Source organism: Psammomys obesus, unplaced genomic scaffold, assembly GCF_907164565.1.
Source record: "Psammomys obesus unplaced genomic scaffold, mPsaObe1.curated_primary_1811, whole genome shotgun sequence".
Lineage (NCBI taxonomy): Eukaryota > Metazoa > Chordata > Mammalia > Rodentia > Muridae > Psammomys > Psammomys obesus.
In genome coordinates, this window is record NW_026596109.1 from 9,740,262 (window position 1) to 9,756,384 (window position 16,123).

General features: G+C 51.8%; 1 protein-coding gene across 4 annotated transcripts in view; it reads left to right on the plus strand.

Moving 5' to 3' along the window:
• The window catches only part of Ssbp3 (single stranded DNA binding protein 3), a 134,398-nt gene that overhangs the window by 84,737 nt on the left and 33,538 nt on the right, over positions 1 to 16,123 (plus strand). For all 4 annotated transcript variants that reach the window (XM_055628888.1, XM_055628890.1, XM_055628889.1 and 1 more), the window contains exon 5: positions 12,297 to 12,386. In XM_055628888.1, the coding sequence (XP_055484863.1) occupies positions 12,297 to 12,386 (90 nt within the window). The remainder of the gene's footprint in view (positions 1 to 12,296; positions 12,387 to 16,123) is intronic.

The window sequence follows — 16,123 nt, forward strand, 5'->3', positions numbered from 1 at the left end:
TGGGCGTGTACGTCTCCTTCTGTGGGCCTTCATTTACCTTTCGGGGGCAATGGCAGGGGTAGGGGTATGGGACCAACGGGAGAGGTGCATTTGCACACCCCCGTGACTGCCACCTTTGTTTCCAGGGGTTGGCGGCTCAAGTGTGTAGGGCTGGGTGCTCCCTTCTTGGCAAGTGAAGTGGAAAATGCCAGTGTCTTGCAGTGAGTCCCAGTGGGTGTGGGGTTGGGTGTGTGTGTGTGTACTCGGCTGGGCGTGCCTCCAACGTCTCCCTTGGACAAGGCATGTATGATGGCCTGGCTGGGAACCTGCATGAAGTTCTTTCCTTATAAAATGCTATTTTCCTTACACCTATCCACAACACCAAGCATGAAACCCCAGCAGCCCTGGGCCCCCATCACACCGTAGGGGTGTGTGTGTGTGTGTGTGTGTGTGTGTGTGTGTGTGTGTGTGTGTATGGGTGTGTATGTGTGTGTATGTGTGTTGGCTTTGTTATTTTGGACCCACTGCAGAATTTATCACTACTGCCAAGTTATGTTCTTAGGATCTATTTAGATAAAGTGAGATAACCGAGAAGTAGGCCATGTGCGTTTGTACAGGGATGTTTGCTCATGTCAGCTGTGGTGTTTGGGGGGCTGAGCTTTCCTCACCCTTCCTAATACACTGGGAGAGAGAGGGTCTGTAGCGTCCCCTCTCTTGCAGGGGGCGTGCGGACAGGGAGAGTACTTGATGAGCCTTTTTTTTTTTTCTTTCCGGAGATGAAACGCAGCTGGTTGTCCTCCCAGCACACCCACCACTGCCTCCTTCCCGCACGATGGAGTATCCACTCAAGGCCACAGAGAGAGCAGGCGGGAGGGGCAGTTGCTGTGAGTCTGAATGTGCCAGAAGGGGAGCTACCTCCTGGGTAGCGTGGGCTTCAGGGCTGTACCCCGTAAGACGGGAATAAACTTACTCTGTGGTTTGCCTTTATTAGTCTCAGGGACAGCAGCAGCCCTCCTGCTTTGCATCCCTGCCAGATTGCCTCCATCCTCCCTTTGTGGGTGTGCTGCCTCTCGAGTTTGAGTGTGTGCTGTCCACTCATGTGGTGAGCTAGATAGAGAGCTGGAGCAGGGAGGGTTCCCCCTGGCCCCCCAGGGTGTGATCAGCTTACACAGGCCCGGGTGGTGCTCTTCTGCATTAAACCCAGGACCTCCATCTGCGTGATGGAGGCAGCATTGATGAGATTAGAAAGCTGAACCAAAAGGCCAATTAAATCTGTGGCTGTACCTGTTTGGGCAGCTGTCTAAGCCCCGACCTGCTCCCAGAGGCATGCTGGAGGCTCTAGGGAGCCTGGCCAAGGGAGAGGGTGAGGGCTAGAACAGCCTCACTACTTAAACCAGTAGTTCCCAAAGGCAGGGGGTCTCTTCCAGGTTGTAATCAGGGCGAAGGAGAGATGTGATAGGACATCTGGTCCAGGGCCTCCCAAAGCCACGGCCTTGCGTCGTCTCTGCAGCCTCGCAGCGAAGCAGCAGTTAGTTGGTAAGGCTCCCCTGCAGATGTGATGGGAGCACCCTGTTGTATGGCTCACAAAGCAGGAACTAGATGTGCATCCTTTGTGTGGGAGGGACCCACGGGAGAAGGATGTCTGGGCCTAGCCGGGAAGAAAATTCCATCTCCTCTTACCTGTGAACTTGTGCAGGACACTGAGCTGGCCTGGTTACTCCTGGCAAGATGAGCTACTGGAAGGTAAAGGAGCAAATTCTCCCAGCTCAGGAGCGTGTTTAGGGCAGTTTCCCCTGGTGTCTCCAGAGAGTAAGCCTCAGAATGAAGAGTTCTGTGCCTGGGTTCCTGGCATACAGAAGCTGGGAAACTTTAGGGACAGTGCTGGGAGCACCAAAGTTCTGCTCTGCGGAGTATCAGACAGAGAACAGCTATGTGGTAGTTGTGTGGGGAGGACCTGATTCATACATGCAGGCTTCTTTCTTGGATGCAACAGGAGCCTTCCAAGTCCTGTGGGGCAGGCAGGGGTTATAAACCACTTTCTAGAGCCAGGCAAGGCAAACCCCATTCCAGGTCTTTCCTGCCCTTGACTTGGTATGTGGGCCAAGGGATCCTCGGCCTCCTTCCTGTTACGAAGCTCAGGATTAAGTTTCTGAAGGCCCATGCGATGTCCAGTTTTAATTAAAAATTCTCGTCTTGGGTGGAAACCATGGCAGTGAGTACAATTAGACAAAAATCAAAGAGAAGCAATGCGCGTTAGGGCATTTTTGCCAAAGACCAGGTCATCTGTCAGGGCCTTGCATGCTGTTCCTGAGTTTCAGGTTTCACAGTGGAGGAGACCTAGGACTGGCCCTTCTGTAGGAGTGACACTGTGTTTGCCCCTCTTGCCTTTTGGGCTTATGCAAATATGTTCTGTTCTTTGAATTATTTTCCAGAAGGGCCAGGCTGAGCTTGTTCGAAAGTCTTTTACCTTGGTCTCCACAGGGAGGGGACAGGCAAGGTGCATGTCCCAATCGTTCCATGTTTATTACTTTGAGATCTGCTTTGCCTCTTTGGAGCCAGAAGTCTGCAGGAAGGCAGCCTCTCACCCTGTCATGACGCCAGCTAAGAAATGCTAAGGCATTATAGGTAGGAGGCTCCTGTGGAATTGAAGCAGTCTGCTCAGTGCCTAGGCCAGCCTAAGAGATGCATTGGCATGGCAGAAAAGTGGACTTTCTGAGTAGAGAGAGGTCATGGCATTGGCAAAAAGCTGGGCCCTTGCAAGGTTTCCTGGTGATTGCAAGTGAGGGAATGAGACAGGAGGATGGAAGGGAGGGAAGACAGGTGACGATGAGAACGCATCCTTTCATTATCCCTGGTTCTGCCTCTCAGTGCGCTGCATCGCAGGCCAGGGCTCATCACCACCTCTAATAGCTGAGCAGCGGGGCCAGCAGAGCCACCCTGAGCACAGAGTATTCGCTGCTTTACCGCCAACAGCCCACTGCTGTGTTGTTTCCAGTGTCCCCCTGGGCTTCCCACGAAAGGGACCCTGGTGGAAATCGCCACGCTCTAGTGTTGAGCTCTAGCTTACGATCCTACTAAGTCATTTTCGTTCTTCTCTTGGCCTGGAAAGCAAGATGTTTAAGGTGGGTTTTGATGGGAGACTGGGAATTCTCAGGGAAGATGGAAGAGGAGGGAATGGGAGAGCAAATTGAGCCAGAGAATATGAAAGTAGTGGCTTCTAGGGAGGGGGCCTGAGAACTGGATGCTAAGTTAGCACCATCCCAGATGCAGTCAGTACAGGGAGAGGGCATTTTAGGATGTGAGCTGGCGAGCCAGTCTCTGGCCTCCCCTTCCCTCTCTGCAAGATGGAGGGAGTAGGCACATGACAGTGTATGGTAGTGTCTCTCTCCCCAGCTAGCCCAGGACTTGCTCTGTGTTGCTTGTCTCTTGTCCTGGTGGCTTGGACGATCCAAGCTGTAGACAGTGGTCTCAGGCTCGCCGGAGGACTACACCTCAGTGGAGCACATAGTCTGACAGTGGGCCTTTGCCCAGCCCAGGAGCGGCCCCTACCTCTCCACCATTTCCAGGCTCCACAAGCATTTGCAGCTTACCTTGGTCTGTGTATGAACATGACTCTGGGCCAGTTGTTCTTGATCGAGAACCCCAGGGCCTTGAACCTGTCTGAGAATAAATAGCAGCCAGGCCTTAGCTGTCCACGGAGAGGAGAACTGGGTTCTTTCCCTTCCTGCACCCCGTCTCTGAAGCATGGCCTATATGTTTTACACAGTAGGAACGACAACAGGAATTCAGCCTCCTGAAGTCACCCCACTCTGCTCATCGCCTTTGTCCTCCTTGAGTGTACAAATGCCTTTCCGGGACAGTTGAAGTCTCCGGTAGTCTCGAGGGAGAGATTCAGCAGTGGTCTTTGCTATACCGACATGACCAGTGACCGTAAGAGACATGGCCTACCTGAGTCACTTGGTAGCCAGGGTCCAGCAACAGCAGCACCCAGGCGTTCTCAGTTGCCAAGCAGGGCCATGCCTGGGAACAGTCCTGAGATGTGTGGGGCTGTGCATGTGTGCATGCGTGATGAAGCAACTGGTTATTTGGATGCCGCCTAGCCGAAAGTTAGAGGAAAGCCGGAGAGCCTTGGGATCTGACCTTGTGGGATGTGGGAACTGTTCCTGAAAGGCAGGATTCCTGCAGGAATGTTATTCACCCAAGGACTGTCACTGAGACAGCATCTTCTCTGCGCCGTACACCACACCCTCCCCGCCCTTGCGAAGACAGCTGGCTAACTTAATAAGGAACTAACAGTCAGGTGTGACGAGGAGCTCTCGGAGGACGAAGGGACATCGCTAGGCGGAGGAGAGCATTCTAGAGAGAGGGAGCAGCCTTGCACAGGTGGTTGAACAAACACATCAAATGCAAGAAAGGCTTTTGGCAGCTGAGACCAGGTCCGAAAGTGTGTAAGTGATAGCAAGCTGTTCTTTGCCAAATGGAACCTAGAAGCTGGTTGGTTGGGCCTTGGTACATGTCTTGTGGGGACCATTTCTTTATGCTGTCATCACCTTCGTGGTGGGTGTAAGAAAAATATCATGCCTGCTCCAGAAGTTGGACTTCCAAGCCATAGAACTCATGAATCCTTTCAGAAGTGTCCACCTCCAGCCTTTCCAGGTCAGGGTCTCAGATGTCCGGTTTCAGCAGGTCTCTGTACCCTTTACTGGGACAACAAGAAAACCAAATTCTGGTGGTTAAACAGAAGCCAGCATTCCTCAGGGGTTTGGGACTCCAGGTCCCCTCCACCAAAGGAGCCAGTTCCCTTATCATTGGCAGAAGGGACATGGCTGTCTGTGGCGCCTTTTAGCATACCAAAGCACATGCTGGCCTCTACACTCCCTCAGGACCACAAATACTTGGTACATATTTTAGAGACCATGCTGACATCCTGGTTCTTCTCTATCCCTTACTCTAAACTCAGAGGTGTCAACATTGCTCTCTCCTCAGTGCCACTCCTTTTGGTTTGTTTGGAACCCTGAATAGTTGGGAAGAGAGTGACAGGGCCAGCTTTTTTGGTTGAGCCTGGTATAGCCAAGCAAATAACGTATGACTGGGCTTCAAGGAAACTGGTCTGCCCAGTTTAGGGTCTGAGAGGGCTCCCTCCAACATGGGTGCTCACAAGGGGTGGGGGGGCACCAGGCCATGTGGTGGATGTCGGTGGTATGATGTTCCTGGCGGCATGGCTGAGCTCCGGACTCTTATCACTTGGTGTGACCTCAGGGCTTGCCCCTTAGCCCTGTCATCCCGTAAACCAAGAGCTTAGGGCTCTGAGAAGGACAGAGTGGCCTTATTCCTGGTCCCCTGCCTTTTTCTGTCAGTTCCCACGGAGCTGAGCTGCAGGTGTTGGGCTCTTTTATGTCAGTCTGAAGATATGATAGAAGGGAAGAAATGTGGACTTTGAAGTCAGATCCACCAGGTTTGAGTCCTAGACTGCTACTTTCTGGCCTGCCATGCAGCCTGGGGCAGGTCAGCTCTCTGAGCTTCACTTTTCTCTGTAACACTGGGAAGATAATACCTCAACTGTAGGACTGTTGAGAGGATCAGAGATAAGCACATAAAAGGCCAGGCATTAGGAGGTACCTGTTAACATGTCAACTGTTGCTGTCCTGTATGTCACCTCCAGGGGAGTAGAGACTTAGAACAGGCACCTTGGAGGCCTCATCTTTAGGCTCCTCGCTTCGCAGCTTAGTGCCCAATTTAGGCTTCTGCCCTCCTGCTCTGTTGTTGACAGTGTCTGGCAGATTCTCATAAGCTGGTTTCAGAATCCCCAGACGCGGCCCCCCACCTCCCATGTCTCTGTGCAAGAGGCAGACCCTGTACTGACTCCTACCTGGCAGCTGGGCTGGAGGGCTGCTGGAGCGGACAGTGGCAGGCACTCTTGAGGGCCCAGCTCCTTGTGGTGGTGTTTGGTCCAATTTCCTTCACATTGTGACCTACATCATTCTTTATTTGCTAAACCCTCTGAGCAGGCAGCAGTAATAAATCAATTAATGACTCCGATGAATCGTTTAATGGCTGACAAAATAACACTAAAGCCAACAGCTTGCATCTCTCCAGCAGTACCAAAGGACGCTGGTTGACGCAGGGTGGGGGACGAAACAGAGACTGTTAGCGAAATTAGCCCAATTAGTGGCGCTTTAAAGGCTTAGGAGGCATCTGCTCGGCTCTGATCTCGCAAGTGGGGTATGGGGCCGTGAGCTAGGGATGGCTGTGCGAACCACGGTGGGCGGCTCCTCGTCGCTGCCCCCAGGCTAGACAAGAGAGCCCGAGGATTCCGATCCACTCTTCTGTGTAGAAGAGACGAGCGTGGGTTTAAGTTGTGCACCCCTTCCCCACCCAGGGTTAGCTTCTTGGCTTTGATATCAGGGACCCCGGTGAACTTTTGAGACTATGCGCAATCATCCTGTCACAGCGGAGGATGAGGAAAAGTGACTCTGAACCCAGTAAATTGAGTGCCGGCTCAGGAGGTGTGAGCTTCCATCCTTGAAAGATATGTGGAGGACTTTGCCTTTAATAATTCCTTTAAAAACTCAAAAGCAAAAAAGTTCCTAAAGGCAGCAGCTTCCGTTCTGTGTGCACCTTGGTCCCGGCAGGATTAAGTTGTCGTCAGAGCTGAGCGCGGCTGCGGGGCCACGCCAGGGAATTTTCCACTCTGTAGGAGCAACTGCTAGCCTTCTTGTGAAGGAGCTGTCACTGGTCCACTGTGACATGTTCTGGTTGTGAGTCGCTCTTGAAGACAGCAGGCAGTGTGTGCACGTGTGTGTGTGTGTGTGTCTCACTGACGGCAGAAGCCATCTCTTGTAAGAGGAAAACGATCACTGTACAGAAAGCATGCGTGTTGATCTGTCTTCATCCAGGACCACTGCTGTCCCTCAGCCTCCCCGGCCTTGTGTGCACAGACAGGCCAAGCCCACACCACGGGCTTGAGAGACCTGTGCGCTCGTAGAGGTGGGCACCCAGGCCAGGGTCCAAGGCACAACCAGTCGGCATTAGCAACTGGGAGCCCATGTCTAACCAAGAGGCACGCTTTGATCCAGTTCCCAGAATAGCCTGGTGCTTCCTAGGCTAGCCTGTGGTATGGGGGCCTCCTCTCAGCCTGAGGAAGCCAGGTCTTCCTAGTCACAGACTTTCCCGCTCACACTGTGTAGTGTGCCTGTGGTCCCAGCTACTCGACAGAGGCAGGAGGATTTCTTGAGCTCAAGAGTAGGAATTCGAGGCCAGCCTAGGCAACATAGAGAGATCCTCACCTCACAAATGAGCATACACAACAAACTCAGAAAACTGGGCCTTCCTGTCATCTGTCCGCTTCTGTATCAGTGCTCAGAGCTTCCGATTGCTTAGCACCTGCTTTTTCCACCCAGCAGGATCCCTCCCCTGGTTGTCCCAAAAGGGAACAAGGTTTCCTTTCTTCTCTGTGTGACCATGAAGGACCGAGTGAGGCAATGTGAGGTGTCCAGGTATTCCCAGTTCTGGTGACTCAGAGCATTAGCACTTAAATACAGACCTCAGTTTCTAGGTGGCCAGTAATATCCAGCTCCAAACTGGGAGGGGAGAAGCTGGGATTTACCAGGCACCATGGTCTCAGCCCATTGGGACCTGACAGCGTATCTCCTATTCTGAGCCCTGAAACTTCAGACAGGTCTCATGGAGACCTGCATTTTCTTATGTGTAGCCATAGGCTAGCAAAGGGTCAAGAGCACAGAATAGTACAGCCATTCTGGGCAGCAGTTGGCCTCTCATATGAAGGAAGCCCCTCCTACTGGGCAAGGGAGAAGGGAGCTCATGTCCACACCTGTCTGGAGATGGAGTGGGCCCTAGATAGACAAGGCACTGTGGGGATTTGTGCCCTGAAAGACGCCTCAGGAGCCCCGTGCTGGGAGAGAGGGTTAAGATGTCAGCAGTTAATCTCTTGCTGGATCTCCTGTATCTTTTGAGTCCTGCTATCCTGTAAGGCCCTGGCTTGAGTGCCACCTCTTCCTTAAAGCCTCCTTGATCCCCCTAATCTCTGTTCTAGTGCCTGCCTGGAGCACCTTTCCATGTCCTTCAGCCTCCGCCATCACCACAACTCACTTCATCTTCTAGACCTTTCAGACCAAACCGCACCCTGTCATCTCCCAGCCTGTGGGTGGGTGCTGGTCACCAGAATGCTTGTGGAGTACGAGCCCTGCAGCCCCTTTACTTCCCACTGGCCTCATTTCTCTTCTTCCATTCAGGCCACTTGCAAGTTAGGTCCACAGGCCCTGTGGAGGGATCTTACTTTCACAGTTTCACTCCCCGCTTCTTCACAAATGACACTCTCTGAAGTAGTTGACAGAGAGGGCCAAGTAGAAGGTCAGCCTCCGTGGGAATGTTCAGAACACACAGGTGACCTCAGTCACAGAAGGAATTGTGATTATTGGATGGTTTAATGATCTGTCTGCTGTTTCTCTTCACGAGCCAAAAAGTATACAGCTTTTCTTGAGAACTGTAGGGCCTGCTGCGAAGACTGGTCCTTGGGTCTCCTGATTCTGAGATCAGACATGTAGGGACTAAAGTCAGACCTAATTATTAACTGTGTTACCATAAGACCCAGTCTCCTTACAGATTAAACCAGAAACGGCAGCTTCCTAGGACGCTGGGGCACAAACACTTCCCACTTCCCCCGTCTCTGGTTTATGGGATCAGAATAAAAATCCGTCCGTCCCTGCGTTAATCCTCTGCTGAGGGATAGGACATGTGCAGCTCTGCCTCCCCTGAGCTTAGTGGCCTGGCTGTGGCTGCTTGGGCCTCTTTCATGTGCATTGTCGCCTTTCCTTAGGTGCTTGGGTAAAGGGCTCAGGTGGCCCGGGGATGACAGAACCCTCAGCAGCTTTGTGTGCCAGAGGCTCGTGCATTGGTGGGTGGTTTGTGGCCAGAGCTAAGCATTGAGGACCCTTGGTCCAGAGTTCTTCCCATGATAATTCCCAGGACACCCTACACGGCAGTAGGCAATATAGCAATCTCCCTTTGCCTTGTCACTAGTGAGGAACCCAGGTTGCTCCAGCCCTCCAAGGCAGCCTGGGATACAGATCAAGGAGGCTTTGTGTAGCTTGGATCTGTTGTTGGACCCAGAGCCATTCCTTGGTGCTGGGCAGATGTGTTCACACTCTTCCCATGTGCTAGCCTCCTGTCTGTTTGAAGCCGGGGACCCTATGTCGCTGGGGCTTGTTTCCCACACCAGTTTCTTTTGTCTCTTCTTGTAGATCAGCGCTTTGATTTCTCTGAGCTGCAGAATTCGAATGCACATTCCACTAAAATCCACAGTCCCGGGGTCTCTGGAGACCAAGGGACCACTTTGCACGTCTTAAATCGCCACTGCTCTGGTTTCACCTTTCTGTGGGATGCTGACATCCTCTCCATCCTTTGAATGCCCGCTGTGCATCTTCAGTGTTGTGATTGCTGGGATGCACCAGGCTAGCCCAGGGTTCTGCATAGATTCTTGGGGCACTGCCTGCTGGGAGCAGCATGGGTCTCCTGCTCTACCCAGGGGCCATTTCAGACAGGACCACACCTACTCCCTGCTGGCTTGGGCCCTCTGCCACATGGCCCCTGGCTTGAATTTCAGTCAAGGAAGGCTTGCTGTTGGTAGTTTCACATGTGGCTTTGCTGCTATATGGCAAGGCCTGAGAGTTGGGAAGGTCAAGAAGGGAAGAATCTGTACGATAAAGTACTATTTTTGTTGCCCTATTATTCAATCAGGAGTGTTTGGCTGACCTGGGAGAATCTAGGGATCATATGACCACTTAGAAAAATAAGTATTTATTTATTTTATGGGGGCAGGCACTTCATGCACATGGAGGTCAGAGGACAGTTTGGGAGAATTGGTTCTCTCTTTGCCCTATGTGGGTTCTGGTCCAGCTCAGGTTGTCAGGCTTGGCAGCAAGCACCTTTACCCATTGAACAGTCTGAACCACCCCTGGCTTTATTCATTTTTCCTGGAACTTGATGGGTACAAATGTAAGAATCTATGAATCTGAGGGCATGTATCCATATATGTGTGCATACGTGTATGTGTGTGTTTTCTCCTTTCCCCATATGTTCACGCTAGAATGGGTGCTGGAGAGGAAGGTGTAGGGTCTAGAGACAGGCAGGTCTCAGGTGCCTTTTAATCTTTGAGTGTTCTGTAGCCAGTGAAGGGTTAGATACAGGGAGGGTTGCTGCTTCATCCTGCATGCTCCTCTGTTTCCATCCTCTTTCCAGCCTGTACGGACCCCTATGGGCAGACCTTAGGGAGCAGAGTCCCCACACCTGACGGGACCTGAGTCTGAGGTGGGAGGTCCTGGCCTTTCAGGTCTACTGTCCTTTCTGCCTTGATTCATGTGTGGGTGTTTCGTCCTAGGCAGCTGTGCAGTTTGTTATGCTATAGGCCTAGAGAATGTGCCAGGGGTTTGGGTTTGTTGAGAAAACTCACACGAGACGCTTTGTTGAGTGCCTTAATGGAAGTCTCAGCACTCAAAACCACAGGGAGAGGCCTGTTCTTAGCAGCCCTGAAAGGTCTGGCTCCAAGTGGTCAGGTTTGAGCAGGTCCTTGAGTAATAAAGTAATCATTTATTGAACACTTGCTGTATGCCTCACCTTGTGCTGGGTCTTGGGCATAGATAAGCAGCCCCTGTGGTTACGGTGTGGGAGGATGAGGGCAGGTCAGATATAGACCAGGTCCCCTTGGTCAGGGTCTGTAATAGTTTCTCCTGAGCCCTCCCCAGTCTCTTAGCAATGGCCCCAGTTGCTGCTTTTCCAAGCCTTTAAGTGACCATCCCGCAACCAGCAGAGTTCCTCCACCTGCCTGCTGGAGGAGGCTTTTCATGCTAGAAGCCAGCTCCCGACCTCCAGCCTCTTCCTCATGGCTGACGTGGTCGCCTTTGTTGTCAGCACTGGAGGATGGTGAAATGCCAAGAGCTCTGCTGTTGGCTTAGTTAGCACCGCCGTGGCTGCCCTGGCCTCTCACCCACTCCTCGTCATGGGTGAGCTGTACCTGAAAGGGAAACAGCGGTGTACTCATGGGTTCAGCCTTTCATTTAAAAGTTTGTCATCGTTCCCCCCCACACACTGTAACAAATACCTCAATAGGTAAAAAGTCAAATACCCAAATAACAAGGGAATTGGATATTGTATTGTGAAAATAGAACTACAGTTGCCAGGGCAAACCACTTCAGAATGTACTAATCCAAAATGTTAGTCAAAATATTAGAGATCCTATCAAGGTAGCAGTGATTCCAGGTCTCTAGTCAGTGGTCAGTTAATGAGGTCTATGAAGGACGAGGGAGCTCAATGCAACACCTCTTTCTCAAGCACCCAAGGAATGCGTGGATTCTTATCTCAAACCCTCTCTCTTTTAGTGTTCTTTTTGCTCCTGATTCGGAGGGGTAGTTGTTGGGCATCCCAAAAAAGTGCAGCTTAATCCCATAGGCAGGAGATTAACTATGAGTTCAAGGCCAGCCTGGTCCAGTAGGGACATAGAGCTTTCGTAGAGAAAACAGGGAGCAAACTCAGGTGGGAAGGCCCAGATCTGTGACTTCCTCAAGGCAGGGCTGTGGCATCTCAGCCTCAAGTTTGTGTGCGTACAGAGCCAGGCGCGCCAGCAGGTTGGACACGATTGTTGGAAGGTGGCCAGACATCCAAAGTCTGCCCACTCCAGGAGGCATTTGTTGAGACAGATGTACCAAGTGGATGCCAGGACAGCAGCATTCAACAAGAAGAGTAACGACTGTCTCTCATTGTGGAACCCACACTCTTCCCAAGAGGCATTTGGGTCCCAATGAGGGTCAGAACACATACGTCCTTCGTTCTAACCTGGGTGTTTCCTTACTGGCCTGTCACCTATTCAGTAAACTATGGATATTTATTGACTTGCTCTGTGCACCCTGTCAGCAATTTGGAGAGGGCACCACTGTTTATGAAATTTGTCCCCCCAGCTTCTTAGAGCAGCTGGTGGAAAGGCCAGGTGTGCTGCCAACAGTGGACACTGTGCATGCGCATTGCCACTCCGCCAGCTACTGCAGGAGTACCTTTCCCGTATCCCTATTCCACACACAAACACCCCTCCCTCACAGTGTGCCTAAAGGTCGACGTTGGCCCCTGTCCCTATTTTAGAGTTGAAGCACTGGGGTCCTAGAGCCCATGACTTGCCCCTTGAATAATACTTCTGCGGGGCTTTGTATAGAAAGTGGCCTTTGAGGGGGAAGAGTGTGTTCAGGGCAGGGACCAAAAGCTCCGTGTGTGGATGGATGTTTGCCGCTGACCTCCTCTTTCTGTCTCCGCAGAGTGCAGCAGCTGCCCCAAGCCCTGTGCTTGGCAACATTCCCCCCAATGATGGGATGCCCGGAGGCCCCATCCCACCAGGTTTCTTTCAGGTACGTACTGGCCCGGGGCCCTGTGCTGGGCAGGTGGGAGGGGAGGAGGGCAGGAAAGTTGCTTGGTTTGCCATGGTTTAAATACAGTCCATGTGTGCTGGTTGAGGCCTTGAGCCCTCATCTCATCCACTTCTCCAAAAGCTGTGTAAGGGAAGAAAAGAGCTGGGATGGTGTGTACCTAGGCAGGCTGTGGCGGTGCCCTTCTGTCCAACCTAGGAGTGGGGGCGGAGAGAGGTTAGTGCTCCCAGGCCGATGTGGAGTCTGCTTATAACAAAAGACGTATTCTTTGTCTTTCCCCCTTTTAGTGAGTAAACTGTCCTTTGTTTCTGTTCTGTTGCTGCTGTCATCATTGTTGTTTACTTTTCCTGTCCAAACTACAAACCTTAGGCGTAACTAGAAAAACAAAAGCCCCACCATTCTGGCCGATCTCAACATCCTTTCGCTCTGGCTAACCACTGATTTTTTTTCCGAATGCGATCATGAGCATCTGTGCCCTCGCTCTGCCTGCCTGCCCGCAGGCAGGAAGGGATCCCAACTGGGGTGGAAGCTCCACCTCCTCAACACACCTCCTTGGTCTTTCTGGCAAGGCTAGGAGTACAGGAGGTGTGAAATCACCTTTCTGTTTTGTCAGGGTTGGGTGTGGCCACCACCCCCTCCACACCTCCTTTTTCATCCCCTCCCTTCCCTTTTGGTGTTCATTCCTCTTCAGCCAAGTCAGGGCCGGGAGGAGTGCTGCCTTGGAGAGCTTGTCAGCCTTAGCCTGCAGGGCCTAGTGAGAGAGGCTTTCCTGGTGGAGCTCACTAAGATGGAGAAGTGCTTGATTGTCCGCACCGTCTAAAGGTTGTGGAGAGAGCTCTCAGTGGAAAGCCCAGGAGGGCAAAGTTGGAGCATAGGGGCCCCAGGATGGAAGCCTTGGAGTCAGGAACAAAGACAGGATTGGCACTGCGTGGAAACGTTGGGGCTCCTCTCCCTCTTTCCTGGGATGCAACCTGGGAGAATTTCCCCTTTCTTGAGACTGCACATTTTAGTTCCCGGTGAATATGGGAAGAGGAGGGCTAGGGCACGTTACCCACCGAGAAGGACCTCAGTGAAATTCGCTCATCCCCTAAAACAGAAATAGTGGACTGCTCATCATCTGGCAGTGAGAAGAGAGAGGTACAGGGATGATGTTCCAGGGCGTCGGGTGGTCACAGGGGGATCTGTGTGTGTTGCCAGCGTACCACCAAAACTGAGGCCCTGTCCCAGTGGTGGAGACGGGAGCGGCTTCAGAAGTCGTAGGGTAAGACTACAGACGAAAGGAAGAGAGCCTGAGGGAAAGCAGGAGCTTAAGTAAGATACCTGGGACCTGTTGATCAAAGAAAGACAATAGTTGTGTGGACCCTGGCCTTTACCAGAGGGTGACAAGGATCTCGAGGGGCCCCCTACTGTGGTTCTGCTCAGTGGTTCTCTGTCTGGTTCACAGATCTCTGCCCTGATACAGTACCAACAGGCAGAGTGCATCCAGGTCTCCCAGGTACCCATTGGAGGGTACTATCTCAGAAGTGGACAATAGGCCACTATCCAGAAGTGGATTGTTTGTTTGTTGTTTGTTTGTTTGTTTGAACAAATTAAATATGTTTTTAAAGTTTTATTTTATGCAAGTGAGTGTTTTGCCTGCATACATGGATGTATTCCGTGTATGTGTTTGATGCCAGTGGAGATCAGGGCAGAGCGCTGGATCCCTAAGAGCTGGAGGTGTGGATAGTTAGGAACCACTTGTGGGTGCTGAAAACCTAACCTGGATCCTTCACAAGAGCAACAAGTGCTCTAAACTGCCAGTTGTATTTTTAAAAATAGGCCATTGACTTCTATTTTGGCCTCAGCCTAAGACAAGGAATGCTCTGCTTGATATGCGGGCAACTCCCAGCTTCCTGCTTTGCTATAATCTTCCATGGTCAAGTTCTAATTCCAGTCATACTTCACAGGCCCTCCCCTATGACGTTTGGGGGTGTGTGGTCAGAAAGCCCAGACTGATTCCTGCCCTTATTTAGCCACTGCCAGCCACTGTTAAAACAGAGGTATCTTTTAGACTCTTGCCTTGAGATCATCTCTGTTCCCCAGGCAAGGTTCTGCCAAGGGTTGGCTGGGTCATTCAGGAAGGTTCTGGTGCCTGAGCCTCTCTGCTCTCCCACCGACTCTGAACAGTTCATGTTTCTTATTCCCCGTCGGTCAGATGAAGGGAGGTGGGGCAGGCCAGGCACTCTGCATGGTGCTTGCTGTCCTCAGTGCTGACCACTTGGCCTGGGCCCCTGCAAAGAGAAAGGACATCTCTCTCTAAAGGAGGAGGTGACAGCCCATTTCCGGAACAGAGCATCCCTCGACAGGAATATTAGCAATTGATTGCCGCCCTTGACTGTCCTCAGGCAGCCGCTCTGATATTGGAAGGAAAATAGAGATGATATCGAGAGTTTTATCTGTTGTCAACAATTGTACTTCTCTTCTTGGCTGCAGCCTGGACAGGTGGCTGTGCCATGAGAGGCCTGTGTCCTGGGAAGCCAGCCCAGGTGGCTGGGCCAGCTTTGTCCAGCCCCTGTCCTGCAGTTTCATACACCTTTTCCAAGTCAAAATTCTTAACACCAGTTGGCCCTAAATTTAGAAACCATTAGGGCCTCCAGGGTAGTCGGGAGGGAACAGCTGACTGCTGCCTATGGGGCCCCCTCAGAAAAAAGCACACGGAACTTCCTCCTTTAGGCTCCTGACTGCCAGGCAGGAAGGCCACTCGTGCAGTTAGAAGGTTGGGCCAACCAATGCAAGAGGCCCTCCCTGTTTGCTGTCTCTCCTTTGGGTCTAGGTTTCTGAGATGGCAGCGCTTGTCATCTAGGCCTGTGGAGTGATGGGAGATATGTGTGATTTGGATACTGACCTAGTATCCAAATGGGGGAGTTCTTGGAGGCCTTGCAGAGTCTAGCCAGGGTGGGTCAACAATCTAGTACCTGGCAGTACTAGACTGGAAAACAGGACATGTTTGAACCAAGTTTATTTGTGACATTCACGCTACAGAACAGAGGTCTTGCCAGCCCTGAAGTGCTGACCTGGAGTTCTGACCACACAAAGTCTGAGCAAAGGCCAGCTTGGGTATCCAGGACTGGCACTCGGGAGAAGGGCACAGAGGACTTGGCCACGTGCTTGCTGAATGACCTTGTGCCGGTGCTCTCTATTGCTGGCTCCTGCTTGTCCTCATCAGTAGATTGGTGCGGTCTGCACTAGTCAGTCTCCCAACTTTGGTTTTCTGCTCTAAACCCCGATGGACTTCACACAGTCAAGCAGCGGCATTTCCCCCCTTACAGCTTAACTCAGACCTCACATCTGGCAAGCAGGTTGGTTGGCTTTGGCTAGGCCTACTGGCTTGGCCAGATCTCCTAGTTTCTTGGCCTCAAGGGGAGACTCTTCAGTAAAGATTTCTAGGTCCAGACCTGGACAGTTACAGGACAGCAGAGGGTCATAGAGTATAGACGGCAGTGGGTGCAGGCTGTTTCTGTTTTGAAATTGCAGTAATTATCTTCAGTTGTGTATTTGAAAGCATGTAACTTACTTTCGGTTTGCTCAGTGGTTCTGCCCATGAGGCAGGGCTGGGCAGGAGAGACTTCGAAAGGTGAAGGACTACCCTACATTGTCCAGTAAATAGTTTGTCCTCAGAGTCTAACTCCTGGCTTTCTGGCCCTTTGTCCACTCTCCATCCACAGCTACTGAGGTGTCTG